At 35.7% G+C, this 23,589-nt stretch overlaps 1 protein-coding gene across 2 annotated transcripts in view; it reads left to right on the top strand.

The window, feature by feature from the left end:
- The window catches only part of EPHA3 (EPH receptor A3), a gene marked incomplete at both ends in the record, with an annotated part of 362,616 nt that overhangs the window by 278,960 nt on the left and 60,067 nt on the right, over positions 1 to 23,589 (top strand). Inside the window, 4 exons of one of the 2 annotated variants that reach the window (XM_082625509.1) lie at positions 6,038 to 6,162; positions 9,229 to 9,388; positions 14,165 to 14,267; positions 14,962 to 15,029. In XM_082625509.1, coding sequence (XP_082481635.1) covers positions 6,038 to 6,162; positions 9,229 to 9,388; positions 14,165 to 14,267; positions 14,962 to 15,029 — 456 coding nt within the window. Of the gene's footprint in view, positions 1 to 6,037; positions 6,163 to 9,225; positions 9,389 to 14,164; positions 14,268 to 14,961; positions 15,030 to 23,589 lie in introns of both variants that reach the window. The other variant, XM_082625508.1, reaches the window with a different exon arrangement.

Below are 23,589 nucleotides of genomic sequence, written 5' to 3'. Positions count from 1 at the left end.
TCTAATGGGAAGACACACTAGTAAGCAAATGGTATAATTGCAACACAGTGAGATGGGCTGAATAATAAGAGAATGAACAACTATACTATATATCAGAACAGAGGAAGGAGCTGATTAACTATGGCCTAAGGGACTCAAAAAAAAGCTGTATATTAGCAATACCTTTCTAAGGATAATGAGTAGAAGAGATTTTTCCAGTGGAAAATGGAAGAGACTGAGTGTTCCAGACAGGGAGTATATTGCAAGTACAATTGTAGGCAGTGGCCTAAGGAATTGTCTTTAGAATTTTAGTTTGAAAGGCGAGCAATAAATGATAAATTTGGTATGTATATTACAGTCTAATGAGGAATCTTAAATAATAATGTAATGAATTTCAAATTACATATCCTATTGTAGTCCAGTATTTCCCAAATGTGTGATCTTAAGAGGTTTCTGACATCAAATTCTTCAAAATATAGATTGCTAGACCTTTTCTTTGAAACTTATTTTTTAGTTAACAAGTTTAGGAAAACTGATTTGAAATTATGAGGTTTTGAAAGAGAACATGGTTAATGTTTCATTTGCTTTATAAAATGATAAATAATCAAAAATGTGTGGAAAATTGAAGGAAGTTCTGTGAGATGAGAGGCACAGAATCCAATGCACGTGAAAGGTGGCAATGGTTTGAACTGAAGCAGGGCTGGAAAAACTATAACTTGGTAGAAAGAAAATTCATCGACTTTCAGATGCTGAAGCTGATTGGCATGCAGTGTTATTGGTGAGGGAGAAAATATAAAGAAGTATAACTCTGAAATTCAAACTGGTAGGCTGTAAAAATGGTGAGTCCTGGGGTCAAAATAGGAAATTCCAGAGAACAAGTTGGGGAAATCAGGATAGGGTTGGTAAGATGGAGAACATTAAGCTATGAACGATTATGCTCATTCAAACTCAAGAGTGTTTCTGGACTTTATAGAAATGTCCACTTCTGAAAAAAAAACTAGGGAGGAAATGTTCTTAAGTGGGCGTTGCAATGAATGGTACAAAAAAATAAGAGAAGCATGCTTTTAAAGGTATGTCTGATTCAAAGGAAAAATCTTTCAACCATTTACTCGATGATATTTTCCCATGGAGATAATTTTTTAAAGCTTTGGCTCCCTTAGAAAAAGAAATACTGAGCCTTTTTTCTTATTACTTTAACTTGTCCAATCTCTAAACCACAGAGATACTTCAGAGGTTCATTAGAAATTCCCAAACCCAGAAAGAGGAAAGTCCCAATAAAAACAAATGAACCAAACCAGATCCTTAGAGTTGAATTTTGAAGTTTTGACTTCCTAATTCTAAGGATGGGTCATATTTTAGTTGCAGAATAATGGTGAATGCCGCTTAAAAACACCATAGTTAAAATAATAAATCCTTTCCACGTCTGACAGTAGATTTGGATACACAAGTATTTTGTGATTCAAATACAAATTGTGAACTACACAAGCCCCATCTCTAACCAAATCTCTTTACATTGAAACCTTTCTTAGCCTAACATCTTTTCTTGCCCATTGTAATTTGCTTTTCTATTATTACATTAGATGCAATCAATGGCTCAGGCTAGGCGGACATTGAGAGAAAATCTTACTCTTCCTCTGTAAATAAATAACTGGGGTTCAATTATGAATTATTAAGGGTTATACTTCTCTGTCTATCTTCTGGACTAGTCATGCATGTCTCTGATTCAAGAAACTGCCATTACAGTGGCCTGGAAATAGGGAAGAAAATACTCAGGGAATAATTCAACCTTTGGTTCCCAGAAAGGTATGCCTCCTTAGAACAGAAATTGAAAAGCATTTTGAGACCAGCTTTCACAAAACACATGTTACTAGATAACATGGGGTGAAATATCTGTCGAGTCCTGTGTCGTGACCTAAGAAAAATTTTAAAGAATGAATTGAGAGAGCCATGAGCAAGTTCACTGTGACACCGCAAGTTAAGAAATGTTTCAGTATTCATTCAGAGTGTTCCGAATTTTTCAGCAGTGTGGAGAAAGTTCAGAAAAACTTCATGGAGGGTGATTAACTGTATGATTTATGGGCTTCTTGTTCCCTCCCAACCTTCACTGTTTTTCTCTTGTATTTGTATTCTTTTAAAAAATATTTTAGTTAAAAATAAAATTTCACTTTACCAAGTATATCATATCTCCTTTCTTTATTTTCCAAAGAGCACGTATGTCCAATTATACTCAGAATAGCAAAAGCTAAGGATCAAATATTTGCTCCCTCTCAAATACCAACACAACAAAAATGTATGTTACACACCCAGACATTGCTTTAGAGTTATTAACTTACTAAAATTATTATCTTCCTACTGTTTTAATTTTTCTTCCTACCAGTTCATTTTTTTCCCCTACAAAACTATTCATTCACTAAACTGTGTAAATTCCTGGACCCGTTTCATAGCAACCTACTTAGTCATCAACTTCTTCCTGTTAATAAGAGAATCATTGTAATAATATATCATTTGAGGTATATAAAAGTCACCAGACTAAATCTCTTAATCCTGGGCTGTTGAAGTGTTCATCAGTAATTGCTATTTTAGCTTATACACCAGCATTTTGCCAGGGAAAACCTATGTCTCCTCTGCCTCAGTAACTTTTCACTCTCCTTCCAAGCATTTCTCCAATTTTCGGATTTTTTTTTTATCATTCTGTACAACTATTACCCACCACTCCTTCAAATCACAAATTTAAAAAAAACAGAGAAATGAGAATAAAATAAATCAAATGTAAGATATACATTGCATCATTGATATACAATGTATCACATTCTTTTACACAGACAAATAAGAATTTCTATGAATTTTGAAAATTACTTTGAACACATCACTCTTCGATACCTAAAAACGAACCAAAAAAAAAAAATCACTGTTTCTCATCAGTGTTACAAATTGTATTACAACACATGAGCAAGTATGGATAAATTATACTTCAAGATATGAATTAAGAAGTGTTCTAGAAAACATTTTAGAAAGCGTGGATACCGTGGAGTGCCCATGGAATTTTTCTCTTGCTGCATGTGTTTTATTATGTCTTAAAATTATTTATTAGGGGAGAGAAAAACAATTTCTGTTAATTATTTATTAATATTAAAATATTGATGATCATTACCTAAATGTAACAGGATTTCAGCTGGTGCACTGTGTTGAAACAGCTGAAATGCAGCCAGTACAAGGGATGTGTATTAAAAGAGCAGTACAAATGACTTAACAGGGGCCTAAAAGCAGCAATCCGAAAACGTTCATTTAACTTAGAGGTGGCACAAGCGTCGAGCAATTGCCTCTACTTAAGTAAATGTGGAATTACAAAAGGCTATTTATTACAGTCCAACAGGGCACTGCAGCTTGCTTAAAGACCTTTGAAGAATTTCAACAGTTATAAAGTCTTACTCAGTGCAGAAGCAATAAAATTTAAGTAGATCCCCAAAAGAGCCTGGAAAGCTTTCATTAAAAAGTTAATACAATCTTCTTCACAACTGTTCTTGGAAATGAATTATTTTCTCTCTCCTCTTTTCTAAGGAGAGATGCTATACCTGGTCATTTTCAAACCTTCTTTGAAAATGTATTTTAACTGTTAAGAAAAAGAAACCAGGTTCATGGTGATATGAAACGAAGTAGGGAGGGTCTCCATGGGTTTACTAAGAAAGTGTTCCAACATTCAGCTTCTTTGAGATGCTCTAAGTTATTAGAAGTTATTTTATTAATGGATTTACTTCAGGAGGAAAGTTGGTGGAATTTTTCCATTATTTTTGTACAAAAAGCAAAATTTGGTTCCTAGGACATTGGGGTTGAAATTATTCTATTAATGATTAAATAATAAACTGATTTTTCTAAGTATTAGAGTAAGTAAAAAGAAATTAGTTCTTAAAAATTTAATGTGCCTGTTATTTATTTCTAACTCAGTGATGTGTTTATAAACTTCAAATATGTTTATAAAATTTCAACTAAATATAACCAAAATAACTTATCCTTTGCTTAGAATCAATTTCAGAGAAGCAAACTGCCTTGGGTTGAGAGCTGGGGGTGTTGTGAAGCCAGTTTGAGAAGTAAAACAATAATATTGAATAGACAGAAAGTGAACCTAAAAGGTAAATGACATCAAGTTACATGAAAGAATGTTAATTGTTAATGGGAGCAAGATGTGAATAAGAAAATGATTTTACTTTTCTATCAGAAAAGCAACACCTACATTTTTCTTTGGAAAAAGATTAAGTAACCATCCCCTGGCCATTAAAGTAATGAGGCTTTAATTACAAAAGTTCATAAGAAGATCTTACAAATAATAGAAATAGGTGGATGGAAAATGTACTGCAATAGATCTTTCATTTAGGTTTACACTTTCTAAAAAAGTGTCACAAGGCAAGTTTAATGAAAGCTCTATTTTTAAGTGAAGAATAAAAATGAAAGGCATTTATAGACAGGAACAATTTAGGTGAGAGGTTGGATGCAAAAGTCATCAAGTAATAATCTTAGAAACATCAAATCAACATATAGGGAAATTTATTGCTAGCTGTTGTAGGGAATACAAATATACTGGGTTCTAATAGTCCTTGATTTGAGAAAAATCTATTTTAAAAAGTCCTTTAGCAATGAAAACAATTCAGCAGTTGATGTTCCTGAGAATTCTACATTTTTGTTTGTTTCATGTTTGTAATTTATTTTGCTGCATTGCATTACGGCAGAATGCCACCAAACCCCACAGTGAGGTATTTTGGTTGGCCATTGTAGCAAGACTGAGATTTGAAACCAAGGGTAGGACTTCCCTGATCACACAGTGGTTAAGAATCTGCCTGCCAATGCAGGGGACACGGGTTCAATCCCTGGTCCGGGAAGATCCCACATGCTGCGGAGCAACTAAGCCCGTGCACCATAGCTACAGAGCGTGTACTCTAGAACCCGCGAGCCACAGCTACTGAGCCCACATGCCACAACTACTGAAGCCCACGTGCCTAGAGCCTGTGCTCTGCAACAAGAGAAGCCACTGTAATGAGAAGCCCATGCACCACAATGAAGAGTAGCCCCCGCTCACCACAACTAGGGAAAGCCCATGTGCAGCAACAAAGACCCAATACAGCCAAAAATAAATAAATAAATTTATTTTAAAAAAAAATAGAAACCAAAGGTACTTTGATGGATAGTATGCATTTTTCTTTTTAATGGAAGGATTTGAAGTATATCTCTTAAAACATATTTAATCTTCCATTAGAAAAAATGGTGACCCTATTATATCTGATCCAAACAGATAGTTTTTTATTCATATTCTATACTTTTGATAATGCATAGAAAAACATAACAAATATAGAGTCATCACCCAATAAGATGCCTCAATATGTGTCTATAGAGTTGTGACACAAAAAGCATTCATTTCCTCAGTACTTCTTACTAAATATATATTTTTTTAAGAAATGAAAATGTAAAAGCAGAGATTTTTCCTGATATATATTTTTATTCATGAGAGATTTTTGTCAGAAGTCAAAATCTACTGTACTATGTCCTAAATCCTACCTATTTTACAATACACTGAATATTATTATTACCTATGGATACCATGGGACTCCTTGTGCATAATGGATTACAGTCTTCTTACAGAGTTGCATATGAAAATGTTATCAATGAGCTGAAGAATCTGGCATTCATAACTTTGCAACGTTATAACAAATAGGTAGTCCTGATGTTTTTTTTCTTTTTTTAATATATCAAATATATTTCATTGCTTACATTATAGTAGCAGATTGAAAACATATGCTCACTTGCCACTAGTCCACCAGCAGCTGAAAATCTCAGCTCATTTTCCATAGGCCTGTATGTACCAGGGCTATAATCCAGCTTCTGAGGCTTGATATGAGGCCAGATTAATACTCAAGAGCCTTTGAAATGGAAATAGTGCTTTCTTGCCAAAGATTAGAACAACAATAGACTCCATTTGCTTGTTCCCTTGCCTCTCTGCTCTTCTTTAATGCCCTTCCCAATCCGATTAATTTTCCTCATCCCATCATCCCCTCCCATCCTCTCTTTACAGCTCCATCACCTGTCATGACGATTAAGAAAGATCGGACATCCAGAAACAGCATTTCTTTATCCTGGCAAGAACCTGAACATCCTAATGGGATCATATTGGACTATGAGGTCAAATACTATGAAAAGGTGGGGAGATAATGCTAAAGGTTGAGTTGTGTAGGGAAAGAGGTTACCTTATCATGATTGTGCTCTGTCAGAGAAACCAATGACATTGCTAGCAAGTGAAAGAGCTCTGTTTAGAATTCTAGCCGTGTGATACCTTTGATTTATAGGTAGAGGAGGGTTTAGAAATCATTGTGTCAGATATCCTCCATTCTATAGCAATAAGCCATAGCAAAAGATGTCACTATCAAACGTTAAGTCATCTAGTTATGGTATTAGAGATGACATTTGCGTCCTTCCACACTGAGACCCCTGTTCTACCAACTATTATATAGCGATTCCTTAATCTATTGATGAACTATTCCTGAGTTCATTGCCTTAAGCATCATTTCCTGACCTTCACCCTCACATGAATTTCCTTCAATACAGATAGGAACATTGACTTAATAACAAAATGATTGTGTTATTGAACTGATGATGGAAAGCTTTCTTGACTTTGTACAAGGAAATGTGGAAGATGGGAGTGGGTAGATAATTTTGCCTCACATCATAAAATTGTGGTTCAGTAATGCAATTATAAAAAATAGGTACACGATTATTTATAAGTAGAATTTAAGCCATGGTATTTCATCACTCTAAGTACCACTTATTTCTCCCTGCTTATAAATTATGGCTAGGTTTGAAAGCAAGATGTATTCAAATCTTATCATTAGAGCTGGGTGGTTATATAGCTACTAATATGAACATGACATATTCGTGTATCTGCTGCAGTTTACAAAGTATTTTAAAATGAAATAAAAACAAATTGTGAGTTGATATAGTTTATATTTATAGAATACTTCTGTATACATTATTTTGAGCTGTCTGATAATCTGATGAAAGTGGGCAAATAGGTTCTTTTACAAATAAGAAAACTGAGAGTCCATGGCATTATCTGAGTTTCTCACAGCCTCACTGCTAATAAACATTAGATCTTTGTTTTGAAATCTGGCAGCCATGACTCCTCATGTAGTATGTTTTCCCCTGTATTGCATACCTTCCTCTACATGAAAATGGATTACTTTAGAGATATGAGAATTAGTGGTATGGTCAGTTGTCCAAAAAAAAAAACAATGTATAAACATTCTTTTGCACTATGTAGTTATTCTTTTTATTGAAGTTAATGTATTTCACAAATGTGATCCCATTTTTTTTCATACTGCCCCCTACAGGGAAAAAGGTATGTCTCTTTCACTGAAAGAAAGTGAGACCTTATAAACCTCATTGTGCTAAAATCATAGTATAAATATTATCTCCTAGCTTTCAGTGATCCACTTGGTACTGTCAAGTACTCACTTGATCATGATCTTCTCTTTTTAAAAGTGTAACAAGATAGACTGGGCAAATATAAGAATCCATGTTTTATAGATGATACAACAAAATAAAAAGACAATTAATGATGCACCTTAGTTCAGACTGGATAGCAGAGCCAGGGAACACCCAACTTGTAGATCTATGAAGCTGATTCAAAAATACTATGAATCTACCTTCATATCTTTTACAAACATAAAGCATTTTCTGAACTTATTTCAAACTCCACTAACAAAGCACAATATACATCCATATTTTAAAACAATATTAATTAGTGCAGGAAAAAAATGACTGAATCTATGATTCTCTAAGCATTTAAACTTTGATGCATATTTATGTGTAATATTATTTTTAATATACTTTATATAAAAATTTTTATAGCATACATTCATAAATTTTATAATTATTTCCAAATATATATATGATGATTAGAAATATTTTGAACATTTTGCTAGAATTTAAGCTCTACAAAGTCTAGCTTTCTTGACTGTTTAGTTCATTAATGATGATAAACAGAGCCATGTTCTGGGTATATGCTTAATAATTTTTTTTAACACATGAAATAATGATTTCCACAAAATAAATATATTCAGTCCTCTTCATTATTTATATACTAACTCAAATGCTATCTGATACATAACCAGCATTTTTAACTAAAAAGTATCTATAACGCACTACGTTTTTTCTGTAATATTCTATTTAGTTTTGGTTGAGGATATGCATTGTTCTGTATCACCCACTCCAGGTCCCACACCAGGTACAGGGATATTCCACCATTACTTGAAATTAGGTGACCCACAAAGTGCTCATATACTAACGTATGTTAAAGGAAAAACACAATTCCTGGAAGTCCATTTTCGTAAACAAGGCTTGACACAAAAAGTCTTTACAATTAATGTGCAGTGTGAATCTCCTAATGTACAGTGTAAATCCTTTTGGGAAATATTTCTAGACTTTTATCTGAAGATTTTCGTCTCTACAAACCATAGTGACTTAGATTAAACACAGTGCAAATATAGCTGATACTACGAAAGTTATTAACGTAGAGTTTATACATAAAACCTGGACCTTTTTAAGTTTAATATTTTACAGTTAATGGAAATATTTTCTGAGAATCAGTAGGACATTCCTGTTAAGTTTACTTCAAGGGGGTATTTTCATCTTTGCAAGTTTATTCTTGGAATTAGACTGAAGCTTTCATTCAGTCTCAGCTTTGAAGAGAACTTATTTTCATCCACATATTCAGTAATTGGTAAAAATGAAAACTAAATTTTCCTGCATTATGTGCAGGGAACAAATTATTTTATCCAAGTTGGGAAATTCTGTAAATATTTTTTTTGCTTAAAAATGTCTCTATTAGGGCTTCCCTGGTGGCACAGTGGTTGAGAGTCCGCCTGCCGATGCAGGGGACAAGGGTTCGTGCCCCGGTCCAGGAAGATCCCACGTGCCGCGGAGCGGCTGGGCCCATGAGCCATGGCCGCTGAGCCTGCGCGTCCGGAGCCTGTGCTCCGCAACGGGAGAGGCCACAACAGTGAGAGGCCTGTGTACCGCAAAAAAAAAAAAAAAAAAAAAAAAAGCCTCTATTACATTCAGAAAGTTAAATGATTGTCACCTCTTTTATCTGACCTATGAGCTGTGTTAAAAGTTTGAAAGAATTGGTTTTGAGTGGTTCACCTTTTTAATCATTTGACAGCATTAGGAAGATTCGATTTTAACATGATTTTTCTTACTTCAAAGCAGGAACAAGAGACAAGTTACACAATTCTCAGGGCAAGAGGCACAAATGTTACCATCAGTAGCCTCAAGCCTGATACTACGTATGTATTCCAAATCCGAGCCCGGACCGCAGCTGGATTTGGGACCACCAGTCGCAAGTTTGAGTTCGAAACTAGCCCAGACTGTACGTACTTTTTCAATATAGTGTATGGGGGAAAGGGCTGTTGCAAAGGTGTCTGATAATTCATTCTCACTCTAAGTTTTAGCTAAATGTGATACATTGAAAGTATATCGCTTGGGAACATTTAGTTTAACAATTTTGCATAGCATTGGGTCTGTTTACTTGTGTTTGTGTAAGTGTACATTTGTGTGTGTGTGTGTGTCTCTCTTTACAAATCGAACATATTCTAATGCCTGGAATGCTTCTGATCTTCTATTGGCCATAAATTCCTTTGAGGATCATTATTTAATATGGTAACATTTTTAACTTCTAGTACAAGTTAATTCAGATATTTCAGATTCATTGTAGGTTCAATGAACTACAAAAAAAGAAACGTGATGATCCATGAGGAACTTAATATTGTTTTAATCCTTAACACATTTAATCTTGTATTACTTGGAGGTTAAGGATTTTCTAAACCTGATTCATCACCTCATTCACATTCACAAGTAATTTGGTTGTTCCTGTGTGTCTGGCACTAAATTTACCTAAATTGGCAAACATGTTCCCAGTAACATTCTGATTTTATTTAAATGCATTCACTTCATATTAGAAAAACCCTCTGCTAAAATATGTTTCAAAAGGGAAAATCATGGCTATGATATTAATATAAAATGAACACAAATTAAAGATTTTATTTAACTTATTAATTAATTAAGAGACTAGTAAGAGAGTAAACTGATTTAAAGAGAAATTTGAAGAACAGATACATATACACATATACATACATATTTGTATATGTTTGTGACTGTGTGTATGAGTGTGTAGACAATCAGGAATACTTAAACAAATTGGTTAATCTGTCCAAAACTGGTTAATATACTATAAGACAATAAATATAATGATTGGGGTCATCTTTTCTAATGCACATAAAACAGTCATATCTCTAGTGAATATATCATTCTAGTTGTAATGAGAAAAATCATATATACAACTATTCTTTGTCTACAACTAACTTCATAGTTACAAAACAGGCCAGGAAGACAATCAAAGATGAACACCCTTTAGAAACAGATTATCCAGGGAGAGTCTGACAATGCCTAGCGCTCTACCGAAAGGACACCCAGTAATCTCTTTTGACACTTCCAATTTGCCATTTCTCCCTGGCATCTATATTTCTTATTTTCTAAATATTTTATTCATAGTATAAAATCACATTGTTATTGGTATGGTAATATTTTATGCCCAAATTTCATCCCTCATAGAAACATTCAAGATTAACAAAAATAAAAGTTGTTTAAGTTAATATGATAAAGTAAATATTTTATGGCACACTTTTTGTCAAACAATTAGAAATGCTGTTTACAATAACAAGCTTTACCTTCCACAGGGTATAAGAATCTAGTGTTAGAAATTATTATCTCACAGCTGAAACATGACAATTCTTCTACTCAAAGGAGAGCTGCCATCCTCAAAAACATAAATCTACACACTTGGCACTCCAAATCCACAGGTTCCACATCCGTAGATCCAACCAACCTTGGATCAAAAATATACAAAACTATATCCAATATCCTGTGATAACCCATAATGGAAAAGAATATGACAGAATTTGAAAAATAATCTATATATGTATAACTGAGTCACTTTGCTGTACAGCAGAAATTAATACATTGTAAATCAAGGATATGTCAATAAAATTTAATGTATATTATATAGATATAATATATACAAAAAAAATCCAGAAAGTTCCAGAAAGCACAGCTTTAGTTTGTGGCAATCCAGCAACTATTTACATAGCATTAAGTTGTATTAGGTGTTGTAAGTAATCTAGAGATGGTTTAAATTATAGGGCAGGATGTGCTTAGGTTATATGCAAATACTACACCACTTTATGTAAGGGACTTGAGCATCCTCAGATTTTGGTATCTGTAGGGGGTCCTAGAACTAGTCCTCCTTGGAAATCGAAGGGGATTCAAGTCTCAGATGTGGAGACTGTACTTCAAGACCTCTCCTAATCCTCCTGTGATGGAATGAATATGGAGAAAGCACTCTTTGAGGACATTAGAAACAAAATGCTGCAAAATACCATGGAAATCCATGTGAACAAGGTTTAAAACAAATTTAAAATTTTAGATGACACAATAACAAAATATAATTGTAATTTAACGTTTGTAATTCTAAATCTTTTTGTAAATTTTAAGTGGCGCAAAGAAAGTTCTTTGTTTTGAAATGATTATAGATTGAATTTTTTCAAACTTTTAAATAGTTATTGGAATTAACAACAAAACCTAGATTTGCTGTAGCAAGAGAGATCACAAATCACAGAAATATAAAAATCAAATGTTTATTATATCATGTGGTAGAAATTAGGCATATTGGGGGGGAAGAGGGGCGGAACACCATTAGATAAATATGTATTATATTGATGCATATTTTGGAACATCAGTCTAACCTCTCTTGTTCTTAATTAGCACTTAACCCTATCTGATAAATAAATTTGCAAAAACAACAACAAATTCTAAAATTTTAATTTGATTCCAGATTTACCACAGATATAGTTGTGGTAGTGTTATGCATGATCATCTAATGAGGCTTCAGTGTCTGAGGTTTAAGAAATAGCCCATTTAAAAACCTCAGGGTCTTAGGACTTTTGCAAATAAGTTTTATATTTGCTATATTTCCATTGATTGATAGAGCAGATGAAAAGAGCATAGAGAGAAAGGGAACTATTTTAATATCCCTCCTCTCCTTTGAGTTGCACAGTTTGATTTTTTTTTTTTAAATCAGTTTACTCTGGGAAATTCTGTAAATATTTTTTTTTGCTTAAAAATGTCTCTATTAGGGCTTCCCTGGTGGCACAGTGGTTGAGAGTCCGCCTGCCGATGCAGGGGACAAGGGTTCGTGCCCCGGTCCGGGAAGATCCCACATACCGCGGAGCGGCTGGGGCTGTGAGCCATGGCCGCTGAGCCTGCGCGTTCGGAGCCTGTGCTCCGCAATGGGAGAGGCCACAACAGTGAGAGGCCCGCGTACCAGAAAAAAAAAAAAAAAGAATAAAGTGCTTGCAACAGTTTATATTCTGAGTATACCATCCTGCCACACTCTGAGTTCTTTTTTTCAGATGCTTAGAAAACTTTTAACAGCCTATCTGCCATGTTTCTTTATTTACATCATTTATTCCCTAAACTGCATTATTTTAGAGAAAAACTTCCAACCTTAGATTTTCATCAGGTTCAAGATGTGATATTGGCTTCTGGAGAGCTGACAGTATAACTAAACCCTCTCTTCTGAGCTTTTCTTTTGATACAGCACTGATTCATTTGTTTAATCAGCATTTACTACAAAAACAATAAATATTAAAGTATGAGTGCATGAGAGGGAATGTTCCAGGAACTGCGTATATTTTAGAGAGTGTAGAGATTAGAATGCTTATGGATTTTGTCAGCAGATGAGCCTGGGGATTTAGGCAGAGAACAGATCCTAAATGGTTTTACATGCATTTTATCTAGAAAGTGATGGAGAGCCCTGCATGAGAATGACATAATCAAACTCATGGCTTAGAAGGAATACTCTGGTGGCCAGGTAGAAGATAGGAAAGGCCTGCAAGTAGAGATCCATTGGGAATTTCTTATTGTAATCCAGGAGAGAAGTGAAGACAGAAACTAAAATATTTAAAAGAATTTGGTGATTAATTGGATATAGAAAAATCAGGAGAGGGAGAGGACAAGGTGACTTTATATTTATGGTCTACATCTTTGCTACTCAAAATGTTATAGTCTGAAATCAGCAGCATCAGCATCACTGGGGGCTCATAAGATATGCACAGTCTCAGTCCCCACTCCAGACTGACTGAATCAGAAACTGCTTTTTCCAAAAGGTCCTCAAATGATGTATGTGAGCATTAAAGTTAGAGAATTATTGGTTTAGATCAAGGGTCAGTAAACATTTTCTGTAAGGGGCTAGAGAATAAATATTTTAGGCTTTCTGTACATACAGTCTCTGTTGCTCCTACCTAACTTGGCTAATTGTAGCATAAAAGCAGCCATAGACAATGTACAAATAAATGAATGTGGCTGTGTTCCAATGTAATTTTATTTATAGACCCCAAAATTTGAATTTTATATAATTTTCATATATCACAGAATCTTCTTTTGACTTTTTGCAACCATTAAAAAAATGTAAATTCTTCTAAGCTTCTGAGCTATACAAAAACTGATGGCAGGCCAGATTTGGCTCCTGGACAATTTTTGCCAATACCTCATGTTGGTGAGTGAATGAGTGATGAGCCATCTACAAAGGCAGGAAATACAGGGACAGGAACAATTTGTTGGTAAGATGTGTTGAGGTCCATAGGACAGGTATTATACCACCTTTTAAATAAATACAGATACTGGAGACTAAACAAGCTAATGAGAACGCTTTTATAGTTTCATTCTGGGAAATCTTACCTATTCCCTATATTTCTCTGATAATTACTGTTTATTTGATGAGTTTCTTGCCAATGAGTATAGAGAAAACCAGTCCAGCATATTTTATGCAGTAGATGCCGAAATAGTTTTGATTGATGTCAATGAAAGCAGAGTATTTAATCTTATTAATCAGAAATTTCAAGTAAAATTATACAAAATGTCTCTTTTTTACACTCAGTGAAGAATTCTTTTTACATTGTATCAGACAGCAAGCCATATTTTAGGTAAAAGCAAAATAAATAGGACTTAATTTATCAACGTTTTCACGTAGATGTTAGTTACGATGTGTTAATGCCTGGTCATTTCTTATTTTTTCTCTCCAACCTCACAGCTTTCTCCATTTCCGGGGAAAATAGCCAAGTGGTAATGATTGCCATTTCAGCGGCAGTAGCAATTATTCTCCTAGCAGTTGTCACCTACGTTTTGATTGGGAGGTGAGTTCACAGTCTGTTTTATGACTCACTTTCATTATTGCATTGCTTGCTCCCCTCAGTTGCCACTAAAATCTGAAAAGTGTGGTCAGTAAAATATTTTAACAATAAGAATGTCTCCACTTGTATTGTAGATCTTTCTTTTTTTCCTCCCTTTCTTTTGATTCTCCATCTTTAGTTTTGAGTTTCTTTTTTTCGTTAAATTCTTGCCCCAGTCTCCAACACCCACCACTTCCTTTGACCTCACTCTTGGTTTTTACTTTCTTTTTTCAATTATCCCTTCTCTCATCAAATACACCCCAGATTTCCCTGACACTTTCTCACCCAGAACACTGGTAACATTGCACAGCACTAATCACTAACAATGAAAACTTTACCCTTCATTCATTCTAACAGCAGTCGTTTCAAAAAAAATACTATAAACACTTTCTAGGGCCATTATAAAAACTGAACTGAAGGGGTCTGCACAGTGGGGAAGCATCTCTCCCTATCTCCTCATTAGGCAGCTCTCCAGGATCCCCAGAGAAAGAGGCTTTCTCTAGAGGATTTAGAAAATATGAAGTCATTAAACTTTCACTAAAGCACTTAATTGTTTGTGCAAAATGCTTTATTTTTTTGTGCTTTGCACATTCTGAACATAGATAATTGTTTTAAGTATATTTTCTTTCTGTGTTCTCTTCCTTTGATTTACCTCTAGGTTTTGTGGCTATAACAAGTCAAAACATGGTGCGGATGAAAAAAGACTTCATTTTGGGAATGGACATTGTAAGTTTCTAAACTATTTGCTGCCGTTTTGGCTTTACCATTTCAGTTTTAGCAGTTGTTGATTTGTAATTGGATAACTTCCCCCCTGACAAAGAGAATTCAAAAGTAGTTTTATGGGAAAATTGAGCAAGTCAAATTTATTTTAAACAGAGAAGGGAATCCACGGCTCTGCATTAAGTAATTTTTACATGGCTGCATTTCAGCATACTTAAGCTAACGTGAAGGGTAACTGGTGGTTTATATTCAAATAATGCACATGATGGGGAGTAGATACTATAGTCGGCTCTGCGTGGCTAAAAGGCAAAGCATATCTTCAATTTCCTTATTAGTAACTATTTGCTAAAATCTAAATAGGAGCCTTTTCCCTTTCCTAACTGCCAAGTAAATATAAACAACCTCTGTTTATGTGAAACGGCTTACTCCACTTTGTCAACCAACCAGGGGAGAGCCTTTAGAATAAACTGTTTATTTTGGAGTTATATGATATCCAACTGGTAGGAAAGCCAGGGCTTTTGCCCCTTATTTTAATACCAATCAATTTAGTCTCTTTTTAGTATTTCTCTGAAAGAAATACTCTTTTAAGAAGCAAAGTGTTTATATCTAATAAAAAGACTCATTTTTTTTTCTTCTGGTGAAACAAATCATTCCAGGTATTTTGCTTTTCCAAACTATGGCTGGGTTATTGTGGCAATTACTAATCATCAGCCTTAAAGGGAATAGCATGTTCTCATGGAAATTAGTACAGAGACCATACTCATGCCTATATGCTCTCAAATAATCTCAATGTAACTAATATAGTCTTGTAAGCATTAGTTTCTTTGGCTTTCACTTTTGCTTTCTGAAAATAACTTTCAGTTCAACATACTTCGTGTCAGTAATTGGCTTTCCATCTAAAAGTTGTAGCTTTACAGTAAAAACGTGATTACCTATTGCTACCATGTAGGAGGAATATAGTAGATGGGAAAAAAAACAAAAATGTTTTCCAAAATGTAAATTGAAGTAGGATGGAGAGAATGGCAGAGTTTGCAGAGAGCACTGTTTGTTTTGTCCATCTCATTGAAGTCATTGTAGAATAATTCACAAAAAAGCCCAAGTGTCTCCTTCCTAATATCAATATCTCATCCCAGATTAGTTAGGTTACCAACTCAAAAGTCTTAAAAGAGTGCATGAACAAATCACAGGATATTTATCTAGCTTTTTCTTCACAATCCCACAAAACACTGAGTCACATTCACCATGTATAAATTAGTCAGAGTAGTTGCATTCCTGTGGATTAAGTTGTTCTTAATCTGAGTTGGACAATCGATGTAAATATTGTCTTTAGGACAAGACCATATTGATTTGGTTCTTTATACAGGAATTATACACCTCATGAACTTGCAGCACTGATAAATTTCTGCGTGCCAATTGTAAGCAGGTTTCTCTATCACTTCAATCTGCTTTAGCTGTTGATTTTTATAGTGGAGTTTGTTGAAACTTTAATTTTCTTCAAATGCATAATATCCTTATGATAGCCAAACAAAAAAGAAATGTGTTTTATCCTAGCTGCAAGGGCATAAAGTATATGCATGTCATAAACTTTCTGCATCTTAATGCTACAGCTGGTTTATTTCAGACCATTTATTTCGTATTACTTTGAAAAGCTCTAGCTATGAACTATTCCCTCCAGCCTTGTTACAAATCTTATAATATTGCTTCAAAAGGAAAGAAATGTGCTTCACCTCCTAAGATCCTGTCCCCTTGCCCTCTCTGGCTGGGCCTTTTTACTTTTGTGCTATCCTTAGGGCAACTCATGCTGGTAAAATGGAAATGTAAATTACTGTGTTTGCACAGAATGAGCTGTAAAGTAGTGCAGCTTAACACGTGTGCATGTGTTTATTATCTGGTTTTCTTGACACAGCCCAGTTACTCTGTGTGTTGCCCTTAATTATTGGTGTGAAGGGATTATGTGCTTGCATCCTGAATCACCTGATTCCTGGAACCTCTGGGGACAGCAGTTAAAAGTCAGCAGCCAAAACTCCCACAGTGAACAGGCCATTGTTCTTGGAGTTGTGTGCGTGTGTTTATACTTGTATTGTTTCCCTAAATGTCATGCAGATAGAAAAGCAATTTACTTAACTTTAATCAGTCACAATGAATTGATTGATTTTATTTGGGAATGACTAGTTAATTTTTAGATTAGTTAGTAATACATATACTCTCTAGGGCTGACAGGAGCGGAATGGTAACTCTAAAGCACACTTTCAAGGCTGTTTGAAGCCTGCACTTATTTAAAATATTTGAGACATTGTTCCTAACAACTCATTTTATAATCTTCTTTGTCAATTCCTTTTTTAAAATTTAAGTATAGTTGATTTACAATATTATATTAGTTTCAGATGTATAGCATAGCGATTCAGAATTTTTACAGATTATATACCATTAAAAATTATTGCAAGATAATGGCTATAATTCCCTGTGCGATAACAATATATCCTGTTGCTTATCTAGTTTATATGTAGTAATTCGTATCTCTTAACCCCATACCCCTATTTTGCCAGTAAGTCTCTCCCAAATTGATTTCCTTAAATTCAGCAAGGTAAAATATTTGTGATTGTTTACCAGAAAAAAATTTCATTTTCACCCTATTTTTAAAAGAGCTATTTTTTCCCTTGGAAAGGAATGCTAGATTTTCTTACCTTATTATTTCCTGACTTTACTATAACTAGGGGAAAATCAAAATTGGATGATCACATATTCTAGCCTCCATTTGACGTGTCCTCTTTAAAATGTAACCAAATTGACTAAACAAAAAGATTCTGAGAATACTTCATTTCCTAACGTCTTTTATTAAATCTATGGTTACTTTTACTGTTTTCCTCACCCCAAAGCAAGAAAAGTATGGTAGCTTTCCTTAATCTGTTTGCTTGTTTCAACAGTAAAGTGTTTTAGTGCTGATAATGTAGAAATAGTTTTAGTGTGATAATAAATTATAGTAGACCACTGTACTAAAGAGTGACTGTTTTTATAGAAAGAAATGATGTTTATAATAAACAGCAGAAGCATGCAAACTGATGCATGAGCTCCAAAGAAACGGGAATTTCTAAGCCCAAATTCTGTCTCTAGGAAACCTCAATGATATTCATATTTGTGAATAAGCATTCTTAACATGATGATACTGATAATGGCAATAGTCTCTGTCATTTACTGGGCACTAACTACAATAACAGGCACTCAACGCTAAGCACTTGAAGAGCAAGTTTTCCAGAGCTTTCTTTCTATGATGCCTAGCAGATTCTTTGTGCTGCACTATTCAAAGTGGAAGAACTAGAAAAGGAGATTTCTTCAAAAGCTACTCCACTCACAGTTTGTCCAAAGAAAGGTCAAAAAACTTACTATTTCCCCATTTTGGTGGATGTTCACTCCCTAGATGTGGGTGTCATGTCAAATTATCTACACTCTGCCTCTGGATGGAGAGTGGCCAGTCTTTTGCAGTGTAAGGGTCAACACCAGGCAGAGGGAGGAGTGGTGCTGGCCTATCTTCTCCTACATTTTCCATGTGCACCCTCACCTCCCACTCCCATTTTGCTGTCTCAAAATCATCTGAAGAGGGCTTCCCTGGTGGCGCAGTGGTTGAGAGTCTGCCTGCCGATGCAGGGGACGTGGGTTCGTGCCCCGGTCCAGGAAGATCCCACATGTCTCAGAGCAGCTGGGCCCATGAGCCATGGCCACTGAGCCTGCACGTCCGGAGCCTGTGCTCTACAACAGGAGAGGCCACAGAGTGAGGGGCCTGCATACCGCAAAAAAAAAAAAAAAAAAAAAAAAAAATCATCTGAAGAAGTAGCTAAGGAAAATAGTCTTTACCTCCCATCTTTCATAATCTATTTATTCTTATGCCTATATTTCTTTACTCAAAACCTCTATGGAGGCTTCCTAGGAACATAAATTATTATGTGATGTAACATGGCATTCACAAAGTAATCCTGTAGATCAACAAACTAATCATGTCTTAGCCCAGACTCTGAAATCCTGGACTCATTGGCCAAATGTCCATTGTGATGAAGGCTCTCAGGAACAATTGCTATCATCACAGTCCCTACACCTATTTCATATGAACTATTATACAAAACTGGCTCAAAGAATCTTCAGTAATTCCAGAATGTTCAGCTGCAATTTTGCTAGTAAGATTCTTCTATTAAAAAGTGATATCAGGGACTTCCTTGGCAGGGCAGTGGTTAAGAATCTGCCTGCCAATGCAGGGGACATGGGTTCAAGCACTGGTCTGGGAAGATCCCACATACTGCAGAGCAGCTAAGCCTGTGCACCACATATACTGAACCTGCGTGCCCTAGACTCTGCTCTCTGCAACAAGAGAAGCCACCACAATGAGAAGCCCACACATGGCAACAAAGAGTAGCCCCCACTCCCCACAACTAGGGAAAGTCCGCATGCAAAAATGAAGACCAAACGCAGCCAAAAATAAATAAATAAATATTTTAAAATAGTGATATCAGAAAAAGATAATGTCTGATTTTATTTGTTATTTTAAGATATTAAAAAAAACCTTCAATAATATAGTGTGCTAAATGAAAAAATATATCACCATTAAGAATCCATGTCCCAACTGGGGATCCTCTGCAAGTCACAGGCGGATCTCCGGGAGGAGCTGCCCAGTGTGGACGCATTGGAGGTGCCTGCGACTCTATGAGTTCCACCTACCCATCTCTATCCATTCTGTCTGAGTCAGGTTACCTATGAAAGGCCAAGGAAGTTTAATTTAGCCATGTGGCTGACAGGGTCTTGGTGCTCTGGCCAGGTGTCACGCCTGTGCATCTGAGGTGGGAGAGCTGAGTTCAGGACATTGGTCCATCAGAGACCTCCTGGCTCCATGTAATATGAAATGGCAAAAGCTCTCACAGAGAGCTCCATCTCAATGCTAAGACCCAGCTCTACTCAACAACTAGCAAGCTACAGTGCTAGAAACCCTATGCCAAACAACTAGCAAGATAGGAACACAATCACACCCATTATCAGAGAGGCTGCCTAAAATCATAATAAGGTCATGGACACCCCAAAACAAACCACTGGACATGGTCCTGCTCACCAGAAAGACAAGATCCAGCCTCATCCACCAGAACACAGACACCAGTCCCCTCCACCAGGAAGCCTACACAACCCACTGAACCAACCATAGCCACTGGGGGCAGACACCAAAAACAACGGGAACTATGAAACTGCAGACTGTGAAAAGGAGAACCCAAACACAGTAAGTTAAGCAAAATGAGAAGACTGAGAAACACACAGCAGATGAAGGAGCAAGGTAAAAAACCACCAGACCAAATATATGAAGAGGAAATAGGCAGTCTACCTGAAAAAGAATTCAGAGTAATGTTAGAAAAGATGATCCAAAATCTTGGAAATAGAATGGAGAAAATACAAGAAATGTTTAACAAGGACCTAGAAGAACTAAAGAACAAACAAACAATGATGAACAACACAAAAAAAATGAAATTAAAAATTCTCTAGAAGGAATCAATAGCAGAATAACTGAGGCAGAAGAACGGATACGTGACCTGGAAGATAAAAGAGTGGAAATAACAGGTTCGTGCGCTGGTCCGGGAAGATCCCACATGCTGTGAAGCAGCTGGGCCTGTGAGCCATGGCCACTGAGCCTGTGCATCTGGAGCCTGTGCTTCACAACGGGAGAGGCCACAACAGTGAGAGGCCCGTGTACCGCAAAAAAAAAAAAAAAAAAAAAAATCTTCCAACAAACAAAAACCCAGGACCAGATGGATTCACAGGCAAATTCTGTCCAACATTTAGAGAAGAGCTAACACCTATCCTCCTCAAACTCTTCCAAAATATAGCAGAGGGAGGAAAACTCCCAAATTCATTCTACGAGGCCACCATCACCCTGATACCAAAACCAGACAAAGATGTCACAAAGAAAGAAAACTACAGGCCAATATCACTGATGAACATAGAAGAAAAAATCCTCAACAAAGTACTAGCAACCAGAATCCAACATTAAAAGGATCATACACCATGATCAAGTGGGGCTTATCCTAGGAATGCAAGGATTCTTCAATATATGCAAATCAACCAATGTGATAAACCATATGAACAAACTGAAGGAGAAAATCCATATGATCATCTCAATAGATGCAGAAAAAGCTTTTGACAAATTTCAACACCCATTTATATAAAAACCCTCCAGAAAGTAGGCATAGAGGCAACTTACCTCAACATAATAAAGGCTATACATGACAATCCCACAGCCAACATCATTCTCAATGGTGAAAGACTGAAACCATTTCCTCTAAGATCAGGAACAAGACAAGGTCGTCCACTTTCACCACTATTATTCAACATAGTTTTGAAAGTTTTAGCCACAGCAATCAGAGAAGAAAAAGAAATAAAAGGAATCCAAATTGGAAAAGAAAAAGTAATACTGTCACTGTTTGCAGATGACATGATACTATACATAGAGAATCCTAAAGAGGCTACCAGAAAACTATTAGAGCTAATCAATGAATTTGGTAAAGTAGCAGGATACAAAATTAATGCAAAGAAATCTCTTGCATTCCTATACACTAATGATGAAAAATCTGAAAGAGAAATCATGAAAACACTCCCATTTGCCATTGCAACAAAAAGGATAAAATTCCTAGGAATGAACCTACCTAAGGAGACAAATGACCTGTATGCAGAAAACTATAAGACAGTGATGGAAGAAATTAAAGATGATACAAACAGATGGAGAGATATACCATGTTCTTAGATCAGAGGAATCAACATTGTGAAAATGACTCTACTACTGAAAGCAATCTACAGATTTAGTACAATACCTATCAAACTGCCAATGGCATTTTTCACAGAACTAGAACAAAAAATTTCACAGTTTATTTGGAAACACAAAAGACCCTAAATAGTGAAAGCAATCTTGAGAAGGAAAAATGGAACTGGAGGAATCAGGCTCCCTGACTTCAGACTATACTACAAAGTTACGGTAATCAAGAAGGTATGGTACTGGCACAAAAACAGAAATGTAGGTCAATGGAACAGGATAGAAAGCCCAGAGATAAACCCACACACATATGGTCACCTTATTTTTGATAAAGGAGGCAAGAATATACAATGGAGAAAATACAGCCTCTTCAATAAGTGGTGCTGGGAAAACTGGACAGCTACCTGTAAAAGAATGATATTAGAACACTCCCTAACACTATACACAAAAATAAACTCAAAATGGATTGAAAACCTAAATGGAAGGCCAGACACTATAAAACTCCTAGAGGAAAACATAAGTAGAACACTCTATGACATAAATCACAGCAAGATCCTTTTTTACCCACCTCTTAGAGTAATGGAAATTAAAAGAAAAATAAACAAATTGCACCTAATGAAACTTAAAAGCCTTTGCACAGCAAAGGAAACCATAAAGAAGATGAAAAGACAACCCTCAGAATGGGAGAAAATATTTGCAAATGAAGCAACTGACAAAGGATTAATCTCCAAAATTTATAAGCAGCTCATGCACCTCAATATCAAGAAAACAAACAACCCAATCCAAAAATGGGCAGAAGACCTAAATAGACATTTCTCCAAAGAAGATATACAGATTGCCAACAAACACATGAAAGGATGCTCAACATCACTAATCATTAGAGAAATGCAAATCAAAACCACAGTGAGGTATCACCTCACACCAGTCAGAATGGCCATCATCAAAAAATCTATACACAATAAATGCTGGAGAGGGTGTGGAGAGAAGGGAACCCTCTTGCACTGTTGGTGGGAATGTAAATTGATACAGCCACTATGGAGAGCAGTATGGAGGTTCCTTAAACAACTACAAATAGAACTACCATACGACCCAGCAATCCCACTACTGGGCATATACCCTGAGAAAACCATAATTGAAAAAGATTCATGTACCACAATGTTCACTGCAGCTCTATTTACAATAGCCAGGACATGGAAGCAACCTAAGTGTCCATTGACAGATGAATGGATAAAGAAGATGTGGCACATTTATACAATGGAATATTACTCAGCCATATAAAGAAATGAAATTGAGTTATTTGTAGTGAGGTGGATGGACCTAGAGACTGTCATACAGAGTGAAGTAAGTCAGAGAGAGAAAAACAAATACTGTAAGCTAACACATATATATGGTATCTAAAAAAAAAAAAAAGTGGTTCTTAAGAACCTAGGCACAGGACAGGAATAAAGATGCAGACATAGAGAATGGACTTGAGCACACGGGGAGGGGGAAGTGTAAGCTGGGACAAAGTGAGAGAGCTGCATGGACATATATACACTACCAAATGTAAAATCGATAGCTAGTGGGAACCAGCCACATAGCACAGGGAGATCAGCTCGGTGCTTTGTGACTACCTAGAGGGGTGGGTTAGGAAGGGTGGGAGAGAGATGCAAGAAGGAGGAGATATGGTGATATATGTATATGTATAGCTGATTCACTCTGATATAAAGCAAAAACTAACACACCCTTGTAAAGCAATTATACTTCAATAAAGATGTTAAAAAAAAGAAATTGAAGATGACACAAATAAACTGC

The sequence above is a fragment of the Mesoplodon mirus genome, assembly GCF_964341445.2.
Source record: "Mesoplodon mirus genome assembly, chromosome: 6".
Classification (NCBI taxonomy): Eukaryota; Metazoa; Chordata; class Mammalia; order Artiodactyla; family Ziphiidae; genus Mesoplodon; species Mesoplodon mirus.
The sequence above is the reverse complement of the archived record's forward strand: the minus strand, read 5'-3'. Positions and strand labels throughout refer to the sequence as shown.